The following is an 18,981-nucleotide window of genomic DNA, read 5'->3' on the forward strand; positions in this document are numbered from 1 at the left end:
CTTTACTGATCTTTTGTTTGGGAGCTTTGCGGCTGTCATATTTCTCTCAAAGTGCAACCACACAGTAAATAGCTCTGGTCAATAAAATGGCGCACATTTCATCTACACATTGTCGTATTTCAGTACTTCATGAAAAATGATTGAAAAATCATTTATAAAGCCTCACAAATAGAATTTTCTTTTCGGTCACTTTTGTGAAAATTCTATTTGAGTGGGTTGAAGTATCTAGAATCTAGACTGTTTTACTTTAAATGTGTCAAAAATTCTGGTATTTATGCATTTATTTACAATTAATTTCAACTTAAATAGTTCTTTGTTTCATGCCGGCCGCCATGTTGGATTTTGTATGGATACACAACAGCGTACATTCTAACACTGAATTTAAGAGGAATTAGGACAAAATCGTAAAATTTTAGTGCATACAAGCAGGGCGGTGTTTATAGAGATAAACATTGTAGCAGGCAGTAACATGCTTCCTCCATACTGTATTAAATTGTGCTATAGAAATCATTTTTTGTGTACCTTTAGCTTGCTGGGAGAGGGTTCTTGCATAATAGCTTTTAGATGCTTGTGTTGCTGTCCTGTCCAATTGATTTCTTTGCATGCTTCATAAACAAAAAACTCTATAGGCGCCGGAGAAGACAAGGACAGCCCGATTCTCGAGCCAGAAATCACTGGCACGCTGAGAGAACAAAAAATCGGTCAAGGCAGGCTACAGGTTGACCAAGTAGATACTGATCTACCATCGAGTAGCAGAGTGTCGGGTTCATCATGGCGGTCGTCAAATCCAACACTGTTACTGGGCTGGGGCTTCTCACCAAGACCACGGACAAGTACCGCTGCGTGCTGAGGCCAAGGGCAGGATGTAACAAGGGCAGAGAAGGACGTGTCGAGGATGAGCGGGCCAACCCGGACCGTGCCTCAACAGAGGACAAGGAGGATGATGAGGTGATCTCGGCCAAGCTTGCTAGGGAGCTGGCCGATGCCCAGCCATACCCGTCGATGGATGAGTTGCTCCTTGCTGCGGTCGGCACCTATGCTGGCTACCTGGCCAGGAAAGTCCAGGCCAACTCAACTTATCAACTCAACTTATCAACTTATCAACTTAGCTTACTAAACTTATAAACTATGTTAATTTATTGCTATTGTTCCTGAAAATATAGATGATTATCCCTCATTTGGTGATGTTTGTGCATCTAGTCTAAAATTGTAGGATTTCATAGCCATTTTAAATTTTGTTATACAGTACTTATATATACTATATATATATATATATATATATATATATATATATATATATATATATATATATATATATATATATATATATATATATAAAAATAAAAAATATTGGTGATTTTTTTAAGGAACAACTTTGAATTTTTTTTCTGCTGCTTCTCATGGAGACTCATATATGCCTAAGGTTTTGGTGTAGGTCACTAGTTTAGCTTTGGGTTTTGAAAATAAGCCCCCTACGGTTCATCCTTAGGCCCCGTTAATAGTGAAGTCTAGAGAGCCAAGTGGTCATATTTGATGAAACTTTGCTATCTGTGTGTTTTATCGTGTCAAAAGCTCAGCTTGATATGTTTCTGTTAATAAAGACTGATAATGTCAGACTTTTGTAGCATATTAACGCAACCATCATCATGTTTTCATCATGATTTAACCCTCTCTTGCTTTCTCTGTCTCTCTGTGTTAGAACTCTGGAGCAGTTCATGTGGAAATCCGGGCATTCCATCTAAAGGCATACTGAATGGAACTCAGTTTATTGTAGGGGCAAAAATCCGTTATAGGTGCATCGCTGGCTATGTCCTAGATGGCCATTATTTGCTCACCTGCATCAGGAATGCAGCTGGTGTGTCAGTGTGGGATTTCCCTGTGCCAAACTGCAGAGGTAAGACTGTTAATCCCTGTCAAAATTTATAATGAAATCATCTTAAAATTGTTGACCATATCATCTATATTATGTCGATTCAATACAATAATGTACAAAAATATACCTTTAAAACATTCAAATGAAGATGTAAAAAGATGTACCCAGAATGAAAAGATGAAAATGTATTTAAAGGTTGGTAAAGCCGTGAATTTCCATTTCCATTTTTCACTGACATTCAATTTGTGTGTTTTAATAGTACTACATTATTACATTCTGTTGCTAATTTTATCAATTTGTTTTGGAGAAATCTTTATATATCTAATGACTTCCGTATGGCCCCTAAAAATACAGTATAATATGGCAACATCCCCATCCACGCTCCGATGATGTGTGAGAAGGAACAAGAGTAAATTTGTCCACTCAAAACCGTTGTACATACATCGCTAATAATGTCAAAAATTGGTGATCAATCAGTCACAAAATTGTATTTTTGAACAGCTCTGCCACTGCTCTATTCAACCTATGCAGTATAATTCTGTCATGCTCCATTTGCTTTTTTTTTTTTAATCTCAGACATCAAGGTATGTAAACACAGTGGGTTCTGAGAGGGTTTTGTAAGCCCTAATTGTTTGCAGGTTGTTATAAATCAGATTTAACTTTAAAAGTTTGACATACTTTTTCTCTGAAGTCCACCTCAAGTGTGTACATTCCCATCATGAGAAAATGTTTGACTGAGCCACACTCGGTTGTCAAGTTAAAAGTCCAGAAATCCATTTTTGGCAGTCATATCTCGCTTCTTTTAAGACGTTTTTTGTGTTCCCAAAAATTTGGGGACAAAAAATTGCTGCCCTAGAGGTTTCGGAAGACATTTGGCACAATATAAACAATTGGTTTACAATGGTGAGGAATGCAGTTGATCTTCTTTCCTCCCCGGGAACAGGATGCGCGACTGGTCACAAAACCCCCATTTGGTCACGGGCCTGTCTCCTTCCCACAGCCTCCCAAGATGCATCAGTTCCTCTTCTTCAACAACCAATAGTATCAGAAAACATTCATCGTAATCTACCAACATATTTATCACATAACAAACATATTAACTGATTGCATAACAAGCATACTAAGTGATTGCATAACAAATATGGGATAACCTATATGCTATTATTCTAACATTTTCCTCCTGTTTATCACATATTTGTTCAAATTCTCACATCACCTCATCTCACATCACTTCAATTCGACTGTAGAATAATTTTTCTGAAATCAATACATTTTCATTCAGAGGCTATGCAAATCTTCATTCTCTGTCTGGTTTCAACAATTATTAGTGTATTTTATTTCATAGATAACACTTTCATCCACAATATATCCTCAGTGAGCAGTCGATTCAAAGTCACATGTTTCTTTTTAATCATCTTTCAAATATATTTGATCTATTAATTAATTTATTTATTTGGAGAGGTTGACGTTACCTGCCGTTACTTCTCTCTGTTAAATTGTGTATTGCTCTGTCACCCTTTTGGAAAGACAAATGATTTCTACCCCCTCACAGGCATTTGATTTGTCATTTTCACTTATCTTCTTTTTTTCATCATGTAGTCATTCAAACAAACTACTTTCATTTTCTCAAGACTAAATGGACTACTCACCATGGGTAATTAGAATTGACTTGACAGTCCTATTCCTTTCACAATTCTCTTCAAGATTTTACTAATTCTAAACAGTCTGGCCACAAAGTGGCATTATCTCACAATATATTTACTCTATTTTGTTAACTTTATGATACTACCTCTTAATAAAACACATCAATCAAAACCAAACCGCTCTCGCATTGTCTTAAAATTCCAGCAAATCTATATGAATCACTTAATGTAATGCATGTAATTGGAGAAGCATAAAAGAAGATGGAAACTGTGTCTCCATAGTCAAGTCGAGGAAGACTGAGAAGATGTGGGGAATAGGGTTATTGATATATGTCAACATCTTGTCTCGGGGATACGCCACGTTGGAGTTGTCCTCGGCGAGAGGTGCAGAAACATGAACAAAACGCAAAAACACAACACAAAACAGAAAAGTCACAGCAACCAAACCCAACCAAACATGAGAATTGAATACGAATGACATAAAACGACAAAAACAAATTAACGGAAAACAGGTGTCCCCAAGGTGTTTCGGTACAAAATCTACTCTTCTATTTTTCCTCATAAAGACTTTCATGACTTGCTTGGATAGTTTGCCTGTGTTTCATTTCCAATAATAAATTCTTTTATATTGACATGGACGGCAATGCTGAAAGTCGCATTGGTCCAATTTCTGATTTGCTCTTCTTCAGCCATTGTGGGTTTAAAAAAAACCCAAAAAAGGCGTCCTGGATTTTGGCTTCGATGTACACTAATGCTTTTTTTTTTTTTTTTAACTTTATTGAACCACTTCTACTGTTAAACATGGTGGATCAATATAGCACTGCCTTCCTGCAGTGAGCGTCCAGTTAACTCACGCTCTACATGAGGTTTCTTGAACGCGTTTTTATGGGTTGACAGAAGCTTTCTACTTGATTAAGCGAGTGCCTGAGCGCCTCCCAGCTAGGCAGACATGTATCTGCCTGGAAGACTGCCTGGCAACACGTGTTAGCTGAATTCTAATTAGCTACAAACTCTACACTAAAACGGCAGCGCTTGTAGGGGCGTAACCATATGCATATAATATGACATGAATAGAACAGAATATGGAGAATAACTTTATACGTAAAATACATATATATATATATATATATATATATATATATATATATATATATATATATATATATACACACACACAAATAAGTGCATGTTTTCTACTACCTGAAATATTTATATGCATATTATGTATTTACTGAGGCTGACAGATATTTTATTTTGAAAACCATTTTATTTTGAAAATTGAGCAGATTTTTTTGATTCATATTGATCTTTTGAGCGCCAAATTTCACAGACAAAGTAGATTGACAAAGTAGATGAGTAAGAAACAGTCTTTTGAGCCATTTAGGGCCATTACGTGGATGTATTGAGTCATATTGTATCTTTTTGGGAACATGCATTGGATGCTCACTAGTCCACAGCCTCCCACTTTCTACTGATATCAAGAAGAAAAACCTCCTTTGAGCTTTTAAGGCAGGCCTCTAGTCTACGCCTAGTCCAGTGCCCTAAGTTTGTAAACAACATTACAGTTACATAACAGGCCTCCAAAATTCCAAAATTACAACAAAGATGATAGCCGCCACAGAAAAGCTGCTCATTAAATGCCTTGTAAAACAGAAGCTCAGTAAGGAGAAGGAGGTGGCTGGAATGCCATAGAAGAACAAGCCCCTCCATGGACTGTACCGCCTTCAAATTGAGGAAGTGACTGACATCAACCAACATACCTGTTGCTGGAAAAGCTTGTACTGAAAGACAGCATGGAGCTGCTAATAATGGCAGCACAAGCACAAACTCTCAAGACAAGATCAATAGATGCCAACCCAACCAGAGAGAATACCAGGTGCAGGGTCTGCAAAGAAGTCCCAGAGTCTGTGCAGCACATCACAGCAGGGTGTAAGATGCTAGCGGGCAAGGTGTACATAGAGTGGCATAGCCAGGGAGCAGGAATAGTGTACCATAATATCTGAAGCGAATATGGTTTGAAGGTCTCAGAATCAAGATGATACACACCCCCAATGGTGGTGGTGAACAACCAGGCCAAGATCTTGTGGGACTTTCAGATCTGACTAACAAACTAATGAGATATTGTAGTGGTGAATATATCTCAGAGGACAGCAATTGTGGTAGATGTAGCAATTCAGAGTGAGAGTAACATTCAGAAAAAGGAATGTGAAAATCTGGAGATTTTGAGTTACAAAATGCAAACTGAGATGTCATGTCAAGCAACCAGTCAATCTGCGAGTAATCTGCCCTGCATGCGGCAAAAAATATGGCGCTTTCATTAGCTCATCATGCTTCAATGTTAGGGATTATGTATGCACATATTTGGTGAAGGTCAAATAAAGCTTTTGTAGGCCATTTGGGGCCAACGGCCTTAAAAATGGCTTCATTTTCAGAAGCTTCTGTAATGGCGAGGGCCGTCTAATGGCAGAAACAAATGCTGCAGTTCATTTGAAATAAAAACAAAGCCTTCTCTTTGAAAAACAGTTGGTTTTGATGGACACATGAATGAAGTGCAATCCTAGTCCATGATGATGATGAGGATTTATAATAAAAAGTTTTCATTCATTCATTCATTCATTCATTCATTCATTCATTCATTCATTCATTCATTCATTCATAACAAAGGTGTACAAACAATTTTATTTTTGTTCTGCCACTCAAACATAACTCTATGTCAGAATTCCTGGTGCTGCTTTTTTTAATTTATTTTTTTAATTTGGATAGCTGCAATTGTAGAGGTTTCCCTGAAACCTTTGCTCCGTTCTTTTAGCTTTGGTGCTCCCTGTACTAATAGTAACTACCAGAAAATTTTATAATCTCCATTGACATATTTACCATTCTCCTCAATTTTATTCAAATTCAAACTCAAACTCAGACACAAGGAAACAAATTAAAAGGATAGCGAGGAGTGCTGTGAAACTGGAGGCTAAAGTTTTTTGGGCCATTGGAAGCAGATGAATAGGGAGACAATGTGAAAATCTGTGAAAAGCTATGAAGGGTCAAATGTAGCCACTACTATATTAGAATACAGTGGGCCCCGAGATTGATCCGTTCTGCGGTTGGGCTCATAATGCGAATTCAGCGTATGACGGGCAATCTCAACCTATGTTAAATAGCTAATGCGCTTAGAACCCCAGATAAAAAACATAAAAATTGTACATACATATTAAAAATTGGTACCAAAATAGTATGGTAAGTGTAAATCTAGAAAGGATTTATCTACCTTTGAGTGGCACTTTTTATGCCCATATTCCTTAGTAAGGGTTATCTCCAGCATCGTTTCCATATAAATCATCTTACTTCTTGCTTTAACATCACTAGCAATCTTGGGACCCATGGCAAACCCTGTCAATTTTGAATTAAGCAGTAAAATGCACTATATACAGTTTTGTAACCACTCACAATCGAACAACGCTTTACCGTTCCGCCATTTTGAAATGGGTGAGGCCGACCAATAGCAGACCACCATCTCCATGAGGAAAACCCGACAAAAAGCAGACCAGAATTATAGTGACACGTTGCAGGGACGGCAACTGAAAATAAGTGTAATTACCTAAAACCATCTGCAGATGGAGACAAAACAACACAATTACAGCCCAGCCCCTAGGGTCATGACAGTTGTTTTCGTCACAAAACCGAGAAAATACCATAAAAAGGGGATTGAAAAACTCAGTATTCCACGTCACAACATGAAAATAACGTAAGCCAGGGACGCTACTGTCTACTGTACTAATGTACTCATATTATTTATACTTTTATATTATAAATACTCTATTATATATTGAATGGCTTTTCCATGGTCCTTCATTGGGGAAAAAAAAAGAAATCCCTCATTATAAGCCTTGTAAATCACCATTTTCTTGTTTCCTGCATCATAGATTCTTGTTCAGATTATACCAATGAACAACTCTTGCTAAAAAAATAAACAATTTGACCAGTTAAAAATACCAATAAAGTTGTGTCCATTTTCACCAAGACAGTAACATGTCAAATCATTTGCTCAGTATCTTATTATTTTAATTTGTTTATTTATTTTTCTGACAGCCAAGCCACCTTAACATTTGCATTAAACTGCACTCGACTTTTCACTTGTCTTTTGTTTTTGGTATCTGATAGCAGAGGACACATGTGGTGGGACCCTGGGAGGTTCCAATGGCTTCATATCCAGCTTTGATTTCCCCAGTGGCTCCCTTGCTGCTGGAGGACTGGCTAGCAGTGGAGAATGTAAATGGACCATCCTAGCTGACCCGGGGTATACCATCTCTTTGGTGTTTACAGAATTCCAAATGGAAGAGAAGTTTGATTATCTTGAAGTAGAAGGATCTGAGTCACCAACAATATGGTGAGTGGAGCTTAAATGTAGTTTTGTGATGGTCCCAAATCCTTGATATGTACTGTACACTGCTTATTGCCATTTTGCGTTAAGTTGGGCGTTTTATGACAAGGGTTAGGATTTGCGCTCCACTTACAATGATGATAAACTATGGTAAATAACAATTTACCATACACTTCTTTTTACATTTACAATAGTAATAATAACAACGGCAATAATAATAAAAACAAATAATAAACATAATAAACACAATAAACATAATAATAATAATAATAATAATAATAATAATAATAATAATAATAATAATAATAATAATAATAATAATAATAATAATAATAATAATAATAATAAACACCATCATACAACAATCATGAACCACAATCAACAAGCATTTGTTAAGGGTGTCAGCTCATCCATAAAAACAAAATATTTTACCAGAAATGTATTATTTATTTTTGTTATTACTCTTTTAAAAGACGATCCAGCCAAATGAGACAAGGTGTTATGTGATTTAGAATTTGTTACTTGATACAGGTAGAGTCAAAGGTTGTTAAGCTGCTTTAATATGTGAAACATTGTACATTTTTATCACAACATATCTTCCATTCTACATCCTATTTATTAAGCTTGAAAGGTTGTTGAATACAGTGCTGCTGAGACATACTTCAAATCTCTATTGTTTGGTGTAGATAGTTAAAATACTGATAAATTGTGGAATCTTAGTCAAAAGTAAAATAATAGGCATTAAAACTACAGTAGATTGAAATACTGTATGTTCACCTTGCTCAGCATGCACGCACACACGCACACACACACACACACACACACACACACACACACACACACACACACACACGAAAGTAATCACACTTGGCAATTTCCCCCTGTCTGTAAAATTGATAGTCCTTACTCACTGTCTTTATGTCCTCTCTGACTGGCCATCGGCCATCTTCGGCACATTTACAAAATGATAGTCAATGACCTGAAACTGTCAGTTTTCAGGCTTTTCTGTTAAAGCATGAGTAAGTAACTAATTGCCTCATTTATATATATATATATATATATATATATATATATATATATATATATATATATATATATATATATATATATATATATATATATAGAGAGAGAGAGAGAGAGAGAGAGAGAGAGAGAGAGAGAGAGAGACGACTGCACAGCAACCCACAGCTCCAACCACCTCGTGAAGTTTGCTGACGACACAACACTGGTGGGTCTCATCTCCAACGGCGACGAGACCCACTACAGGAAAGAAGTGGAGCTTCTGACCAGATGGTGCAAAGACAACAACCTCCTGCTAAACATCAGCAAGACCAAAGAGATGGTTGTCATCTTCCAGAGAGGCCACACCCAACACCCCCCACTGACCATCGACGGTGCTGCAGTGGAGAGGGTGAGCAGCACCAAGTTCCTGGGGGTGCACATCAGCGATGACCTCTCCTGGACCACCAACACTGCATCTCTGGCCAAGAAAGCACAGCGGCGTCTCTACTTGCGCAAAATGAAGCGGGCAAGTTCTGGTGCCACCCATCATGACCACATTCTACAGAGGAACCATCGAAAGCATCCTTACCAGCTGCATCACCGTGTGGGGTGGGAGCTGCACTGACTATCACAGGAAGGCTCTACAACGCACCGTGAGGACAGCTGAGAGGATCATTGGTGCTCCACTCCGCTCCCTGCAAGACTTGTACACCACCCACCTCAGCCGCAAAGCCATCACAATTGTCACCGATACAAGTCACCCTGCACACAGTCTATTCAGCCTCCTGCCCTCCGGAAAGAGGTACAGTAGCCCCCACTCCCGCACCACCAGACTCAGGAACAGCTTTATCCACCAGGCCGTGAGACTGTTGAACTCTCCCCCCTTACCACCCGTGAAACTGCTGAACTCTCTCTCTCTCCCCTCCACCCTCCCACACTCAGCCCCAGCCGGAAGAAACACCTCACTGGCAGACAAAGTTTAGGCCATTCTTCCCCCCCACCTAAACTCACACTTTGCTCATGCACTTTGCAAAATTTGCACAGACTTGCTGCTGCCATATTTGTTTATAAATATAGTAATTATAGTAAATATAGTAATCATTTTAGTTTTAGTTTTTAATTTAGCAACACTAGACACTGTAGCCCTAACATACTGCACGTTACTATTGATAAGAATCTTGTTTTAGGATTGTCTCATCTTGCACACCTGCACTCTGTTATTGTACATGTAAAACACAGAGGATGGTGAGAAACGCAATTTCGATTTGTATGTTAAGCACATGTGAAGAAATTGACAATAAAATTGACTTTGAAATATATATATATATACTATATATATATATATATATATATATATGTGTGTGTGTGTACCTCTGTCTCACCTCAGTTGGGGGTGATATCCGTGTCTTCCTCAAAGGCGGGTCCTCTTGGGAGTTTGAGGGTTTTGCGCAGTATGTTCAATGTTCCTAGGACTGCACTCTTCTGGACTGTATACATATACATATTAAAAGGCTGGGTATTGGGTCTTAAAATTGTATTGCAATATATCGCAATACAGCAAGGGCGTATTTCGATATATTGAGAAATGTTTGCTTAAAAAAAAGTTAGGGCATATTAAATATATTAAAATGACTGAAAAAAAAAACCAGAAGCAAATGAGTAAAATAGACACATTTTATTCTTTTTCAGAAGCCACGTATATTGACATCTCTGACCAGACATGAAACATTCTTTTTCAAAAAAAAGCATGTAAAATGTTCCCATTTTAAGCATGCTATTGACCAGGGCTCACCAACATAGTGCCCGCCGACACTGGTAACCCCCGAGGATCATATGAGTAGCCAGCAGACCTGGTCTGCAAATAATTTACAAGTGATAGAACACTGTGATTGTCAAGGAATTTGACTAAGGATTATGCATGTATGACATATACAGTGGGCCCCCGTGTTACAAGATTAATCTGTTCCGCAGTTGGGCTCATAAGGCGAATTCACCGTATGACAGGCAATCCAAAACTATGTTAAATAGCTAATGCGTGTAGAACCCCAGGTAAAAACATCAAAATTGTACATATATATGAAAAATTGGTACCAAAATAGTATGGTAAGTACGGTAAATATAATTTACATGAATACAATCAGAAAACATCATAAATAAAAAAATATAGAAAGGATTTATTTACCTTTGAGTGGCGCTTCTTATGCCCATATTCTCTAATAATGTCACGCGGGTGCGCGGCGGGCAGGCAGGCTGGCGCGGTAGCGGAGGTGGCGGACTCAAAAGCAGGGAGGCTTCGATGCAGGGGCTTCATGTAATCCATATTTATTGGAACAGGAACAAAAGTGATGAAAACAAGATGGCAAAAACTCTAACGAAGGGCGCAGGCAGGCTGGCAAAACAGAAAACAAACACTACGGGTTGGCTGGCAGGAAAACACGGGGCTCACGGACGACGGGAGAGACACGACTGAACGACAATACGACAATGATCTGACACGGACTGTAACGAAAACTAGGTTTAAATACATTCACACACTAATCAGACAAACGCACGGCAGCTGGGCAGGGACAATAGGCAAAGGGAGCGGATTGGAGGACACGAGGGGCAGGTAACGCGGACAGGTGGACTAAATCAAAACTAACGCAGGGAGACACGAGAGGAGCAGAAGCAGGAACTATATACGTAAACAGAAAGGAACAGAACCCCTCAAAATAAACCCACAACCCAAAATCCAACAAACCATGACAAATAAGGGTTATCTCCAGCATCGTTTCCATATAAATCGTCGTCTTCTCTCTTTAACATCACTCGCAATCTTGGGACCCATGGCTAACCCATTCATGTTTGAATTAATTAGTAAAATGAACTCTAAATACGGTCTTGTAACGATCAATAGCAGACCAGAATTGTAGTGATGCGTTGCAGGGAGGCAAGTGTGACAGCAACTGAAAATAAGTGTAATTAGCTAAAAACGCCTGCAGATGGAGATGAAACAACACAAATACAGCCAAGCCCTTAGGGTTATGACAGTTGTTTTTGTCACAAAATCGGGAAAATACCATAGAGGGCATGAAAAAACTCAGTATTCCACATCGCAACATAAAAATAACGTAAGCCAGAGACGCTGTAACACGGAGGTCCACTGTACAGTACATATACATACTACACATGATTTACATATTTACTACAGCTGTTACTTAATTATTGTGAGAAATCACAACATCTTCGTATTACTTAGCACCAAAGAAGTAGCTCTTGGTTTCAAAAAGGTTGGTGACCCCTGCTCTTGACTGTGTTAATATGTCCCCAGTTAATGGGAATATGAACACACAGGTAGCACTTCACTACAAGTTTTTTTTTTCTTTTTATACTTTATATAAGAACAACAATGTACATAAACAGCACGTAAAATCAATGTAAAGTCTACTAGAAAAATAACAAAGCATAAATGAACACGAAGCGGTAAAAATAAGGCGACGAAGGCTAACAGAATGATTAAAATATATCAATAAATACAATTTGAAAAAAAAAGGTGAAAATTTTTCTAATGAGGATCATTGAGTTGACCAAAGACCACAATATCCTGAGCCAGCTGAGTATATATTGCCGAATATAACGGGAAAAAAGGAAACATCTGGCCCTGTTTAGGAGATGGCGTAACCGCAAGTTCCTAGCTTACTTAAGATTCGTGGTAGTGGTACTGAGCAGGACCTAAAAACACCTAAAAACAACTAATGATGAGAAGTCATGAGTTGGTTTCATAGAAAATTTTAAAAAGCCTGATTACAAAGGATTGAGGCTTCTCTCTGCCAAGTACATTGGAGTGTGAACATGCCTTGGAGTGAGACAGTTTCTCCATACTTTGGAAGTAACATGCCGATTTGGTGGAGATTGTTCTCATTATGCCAATTAGACACTTTTATTTATGCAAAGTTATTAGCTTTCCAGAGGAATTTTCAATTACTTGGTAAGAAGCCTATCTAAATTAATTCTTCCCACTGCCAACCTAATAATGTCATTAATTAGGACAATATGGAAATTGAACTTGATCAATGCAGTTTTTATCCCAAATTGCGAATCATTGCTCAGAGACTTTACTCCCTCTGTATTCTACTCTCATATTAATTTTACTTACTTTTATTACATTTTATTATATCAATAATTTTGTTATTGTTAATCATTCATGAGAATTCAAAAGACCGATTATATAATTAACTTAATCATTAAGATTCACAGAGCCAAAAATATCGCTCTTAATTGTAACGGATAAGCGAGTTGTTGATTGTTCACTATTTAGGAAATAACTTTTTATGATTGTAAGTTTTGGTTTATGTCCAGGGCACGTGGTACTGCCCAGCCACATTGTTGTTGATTGTAAAGTATTTTATGCTTCTGCGGAATAAAACTCTATAACATAAATTCAACTTTTTATCATTTTTATTCTTAAGAACCTATCTTCCTCATGTTTTATAGTGAGCGTTTTACCCCTAAAATTGGTAATGCCATTTCTGAAAAAAGTGACAACACGCGTCGTTTACAGTATGCTAGGCGTTTTGTCGCAGAGTCAAGATTATCACTTTTGTGAAGTCTCCTTTTCTTGCGTGAGGGGAGGGCATGAGCTTGCTGTGCATTTACAATGGATCCGTAAAGAAGAGCATTGCTGGAAACTTTCACTTTTCTGGGATTTAGCGGACCCAATATGTCTGCTACAGCACCTTTATTCTTTTTTACACCGCATCTCTCACTTTGCGGCAATACTCTATACGCGACAGGCGAAATTACACATGTTGGATAGCTACCGGCAACTGCAAAGTGGCCACCAAGCGGCCACCAAGGGTCATTCCTGCCCCCTGTGTGAGACATTGAACCTTCCCAAAGTTGATTGGCTGTCACGACGTGACACGCAACAGAAGTTAAAATTGTTTAACTTCACGGGACAGGTGAAATTACACGCCGCGCGGCTTCGTGTGAAATTGTGTGGCGTCTTGCGTTGCTCCATACACATCCATCACGCCCCTCCCGATGCGCCATCGCGCGAACTCTATTGCCTACAATACAAAACTATCCACTTATATGCCTCGATCACGTTCGGTGTGAACGCAGCATTAGAACTTAGGCTGTTAGAACCAGCACAAATCCTTTTTGACACTGACTTATGCAGATGTCTGTCGCCTCGCAACTTAGTGTTAGAGCTGAGCGAGGCTCAAGTGAGGTCTTAACCCTTTACATGAAGAGTCGGTCAGGGCTGTTAATCATTCCTAATTAATTAATGGGACTGCGGTAAGTACAGATCTGTCACCATCTTCATTCAGTAATTGACTCACTTAAAATATATTGTTATCAACCCATCTGTCTTGGTTATTCCAAATATGATATTTCTGTGGGGAAAAGTTGTGTTTGTATATCATTGACCAAAAGAAGTTGTCCATGAAAAATTGCTAATTTGACTGGTAATTTTGAAATATTATAATTACATCTCAACAATAATTTAAAAAATATGTTGTGATGAAGTTCCATGTTCAGTTGTTTTTTTTAATAAATACAGATTGATCAATTTAATTTTAGATGTTGCATTTAAAGAAGAAAAATCTAGAGCATTTAGGCCACCAAAGGATTGACATGACATTCATCTTTATATAATGTACCTTGTTCAGCCAAATAAAATTAAACAACATTTTGTCTATCTTGACACATAAGTCATTTGGAACAATAAGAGCCATAGCTGTATACAGTATTTGTATTAATCTGGAAAGGTCTTTGACCTTTGTAACCAAAACTCTACCAGTTGTGGGCAAATCTCTTTGTTAGACTGAACTTGTAATGGGACTGAAATTGTTAGCTATTCTTTCCTTTTGGTCTTTTTCAATTATGACGCCAAGATATTTTAACTTATGCTTAACTGTGATCCTTGAAAAACTCTGAAAAGCCTTAACTGGAAGAAGCTCACATTTTGTTGTGTTCTATTTAAGTCTGGAGGCTCTAGAAAAAAGGGCGGCTCGATGGCGCAGTGAATAGCTTGTCCACCTCACAAAGATCCTGGTTCTTCCACCTGGTTCCAGCTTTCCTTGGTGGAGTTTGCATGTTCTCCCCGAGCCCACGTGGGTTCTCTCAGGGCACTCCGGCTTTGTCAGAGAAATCTCAGAAAAGAAGACTAGGACAAGCCTAGCTGCTTAAACAGCAAAAAGAGTAACTCAGACCAGCCAAGATTGACTTTTCTACGCCGGCGTAGGGAAAAAAGGCTTGAGCAAATGTAACTCGTGGGTCTTCCAACGCCAGTTTTCCCCTTGCCCAGCCGTTCCCCCCGGCTTTTATTGAATAGAAGCATAGCAGATTACAAGACACAACAAAAGAGCCAGCCGGGCGCCACCGGCAGCTGGGCCAAGGTCCCGGCTCACACTTTCGTGCGTCAACAGTTCTATCTAAGGACAGGGTCAAGATGAACTAGGATTGCATAAATGGGTAACAATGAACTAAGAACATAATGATAACAACCTAATATATGATTCCCTTCACATATCCCCCCTGATTATCATTATTAAAACACATCAAACGATGTCAAAAGCTATTGCTTGAGTGGGAAGAAAACTACCCAAAAACCCAGTGGGAAAAAGGTAGAAACCCTTCCCAAGCAAGAGCTTGTTACAAAGAAAAAGAAAAAGAAAAAGCAAAAGCTAAAGCTGTTTTTGGTCCAATACATGTATATACATATTGCAAACCATGGCACATCAACATCCTACGTCTGAAACCTTTTCCGTAGGTGCATCATAAATGGTTCACACAGAAGTTGAGTCGTTATCAGAGTCGGAGTCATTGTCGGAGTCGGAGTCAACAGGTTGATAGCCAGTCATGGCCACGGTCACTTGCGCCGCTATTTTGAATTCGATAGCATCCATGATTTTGGTGGCACAGATCTTACACAAGGCACACCGCAGGTTATGCAGAAACATGACAGCAAGAGAATGCAGATGATGACAGAAGCAATGGCTACAGCCACGCCCTTCCAATTGCCAAAGAAGTCCTGCAACCAATGCAGGAAGGGGTTGAGCTTCAACTCCCTCTATACTGTACTTAGAGTCCTCAGTCTGCACTCCCTGAGCAGTGTCAGTGTCTCAGACAACGAGCCATTAGACAAAGTGTGTAAAGGAATAAATGCGCAACATTCACCTGATGGCAAAAGCTTGCACAGGCCACCCTTTTCTGCCAGTCATGTCGAGTGCCTGTCTGTTTTGAATAGTCATAAGTGAAGTAGCATGTAGTTGTGAAGCTGTGTGCGTAGAAGGTGCGTCCGCGACATCAGTCGACGAGTATACTTTATGATAGACATCATTGAAAAAAATCGGTGTGTTTGTACACAGTCACTGGAAATAGAGCACCAAATATGGCAAATGCGAACCCGCTGCATTTGCTTTGTCAATCAATTTGTCTTTGTCAGGAATGCTCCAAGGCATGCCAATCGCATCAAAAATAGACGGAAGTTTGTCTGGTGATTGGGACTGGTGGTTTGTCAGTGTTGCATTTGGACCAATGGGTGGAGTTCTCAACACTGAAACAAACGTAGCGTTTTATCGCTGTTCCTGTGATGTCCGTCTGGAGCTGGAGGTTGCCCATGACGCTGGTGGGCAAACGCTGTCTGTCTGAGGTAGGCATGGTTGGTCGTCCGGACACAAGGGCGCCGCCCAGCATCAAGCCGCATGCTGCTCGGAAGAGTGCTGGCGGACAGGCCATTCTCCTGAGAGGGGTGTGTTTACCACAAAAACCCTTTCTTCCACTGTGGTCTTTCGTTGGTGCACCGTCCGTGCACTTGGGGGTGCTGATCCTCACTTCGAGGGACTGGCGTCGCTAGGCCCATCAACAGGGGGTCGAAGGATCTTGCACTGCGACTGGTGGATCCACCCGTCGCGTCCTTCAACTTTCACTGCAGTTGGTGTCGCTGCAATCATCTGGAACGGGCCATCCCAGCGTTCACTGTCCCAACGAGGTCGTCAGCACCTTGAGGAACACCTGGTCTCCGATCTGGACCCGGGTTTTCTGTGGGATAGAACACACTGGCCAGTCATTGTGCTTATGCATCTCCCTTGTGCCAAACAGTCTTTTCATGTGAACTGGAAAAGAACATCCTCTAGGTGGCTGGTCATGGGTTAAGTCTGCTAGTCCGTATGGTCCTCCATATACTATTTCAAATGGTGATAAAGTTTTTCCTTCAGCGGAACAAATCTCATTTCTGTGGCCACAATAAGAATGCAATCTGGTCGCTGTCTCTTTATCACTTGCATTGTTTTTATGCGTATGGCCTTGACTGTCCCATTTGTTCTTTCAACAAGCCCTTCTGATATTCAACAGTTCTCCAACTTTAGTAACAGCTTTTTTCACAAAATGCAATCAATTGTCACTTCTAATTACTCTCAGACTGCCAAATGTCAGTATGATTCGATCACACAATGCTTTGACAACTGTTTTTGCATCACAATGCGCTGTTGGGAAGTCAACCCACTTTAAGAATGCATCTAATATGACGAAACAATATTGCTTTCCTAATGCCTTATTTGATTCAATGTCATCCATATATATCATATGAAATCTGGAAATTTGCCTCTATGTGGTCACAAATAAACTTGCGCATTATTGCAAAAACAGATATCACAACATTTACAAAAAACACAAACATTTTGAGTATAAAAAGTGAACCCATATGCAACTGATCATGCATATTCCCCCCTGTTGACACATGGCAAAGCTCATGTGTCAACTTTGCTGCTCATTCAAATCAGAATTTTAGTAACCATGGTTTTCTAACCGCCAATCTACTTTTTTCTTCAACATCTTGTTATGCTCCTTTATTTAGCCATTTTTGCTGCTACAGTTTAGGAGCTGATGTTTTCCTTGATATCAAGATGGTCTGTATGTCTTGTTCATCATGTAGTGTGTCAATGCGGTTGACTTGTGCTTTGGCAACTGTGGGCACACCTATGACTGTTTCTTTGGCTGCTTTGTTTGCCTAATCGGTTTCCTGCTGTAATCGGTTTCCTGCTGTAATTTGGTCATTTCTTTTCTTGTTGTGGTTTGGAAGCCGCGGTTAGCCCAAAGTTGATAAAACACATGCCATACTCGCTGTCTGTCCATATTGTAACATCTTTGCTTTCAAAAATTTCACACGCTTTGATTAGCGCGGCCAATTCATCTGCTTGCAATGAACATGTCGATTTTAATGTTCCTTAAAACAAAATTTACTACATATCCCACCCTTTTGCGGCCGTCTTCCCCTTTGCTAGCTGAACCGTCAAAAAAAAACAACTTCTCCAGTCGGGAGAGGGGTGTCATTCAGGTCAGGTCTTGGTTTGGTGGAAATTTGGGCGTGGCTTCCACAGTCGTGTGGGGTGCCGTCTACAGGCGTGGGCAAAGGTGTCGCTGGGTTTGATGCTCCACATCTAACAATTATAATGTGTCCCTGTGATACAAGAACCGCGGTGCAATATAAATGTCATGCAGGCGATAAGAGTGTCATTTTTTTTGGGGGGGGGGGTTTCCAGCAACAAAACAAATACATAGGGAACCCTCAACGTGAGGGGGTGAAACAACACAACCTCCACTGAAGCCTCCCCAGCCAATGCTGCGGCCAGCACCACCTGAACGCCTTCAGGGGTCGGCCCAGCAACTGCATCCAATTCCTCAGAGTAAAATTTGACTGGCCTCAGTTTCCCGTCATGCTTCTGCAACAAAACTGAAGTCATGAATCCCTGTTTAGCGGTCACTCTTTGCTCAAATGGTTTGCTGTAATCCGGTAGTGTCAATACGGATGAATTAAACCAATTCCAATTTCACACTGTCAACTGCCTCGTCAGCTTTTTTCATAACTGATATCAAGCAGTGGCCTAGTCAATTCAAAACAAATTTTGGAATCCATATGCTACAATAATTCATCAGCCTCAAAAATGACATCATTTGTCTTTTAGTCTGAGTTTTTGGGCTTTCGCAATGGCCTCCTTTTGTCTTAACAGTAACAATTCTGCCATCCTTATCTCATTAGTTCTGCCAACCTTCTTCCATTTGTTTCCACTTGCCCAAAATCTTTCTTGCCACAACGCCAACAT

At 39.6% G+C, this 18,981-nt stretch overlaps 1 protein-coding gene across 4 annotated transcripts in view; it reads left to right on the top strand.

The window, feature by feature from the left end:
• LOC148425860 (CUB and sushi domain-containing protein 3-like) overlaps nucleotides 1-18,981 on the top strand; it is a 627,928-nt gene that overhangs the window by 60,166 nt on the left and 548,781 nt on the right. For all 4 annotated transcript variants that reach the window (XM_088410975.1, XM_088410976.1, XM_088410977.1 and 1 more), the window contains exons 4-5: nucleotides 1,700-1,894; nucleotides 7,672-7,897. In XM_088410975.1, coding sequence (XP_088267101.1) covers nucleotides 1,700-1,894; nucleotides 7,672-7,897 — 421 coding nt within the window. The remainder of the gene's footprint in view (nucleotides 1-1,699; nucleotides 1,895-7,671; nucleotides 7,898-18,981) is intronic.

The sequence above is a fragment of the Hippichthys cyanospilos genome, chromosome 3, assembly GCF_059441005.1.
Source record: "Hippichthys cyanospilos isolate Australia breed blue-spotted pipefish chromosome 3, RoL_Hcya_1.0, whole genome shotgun sequence".
Classification (NCBI taxonomy): Eukaryota; Metazoa; Chordata; class Actinopteri; order Syngnathiformes; family Syngnathidae; genus Hippichthys; species Hippichthys cyanospilos.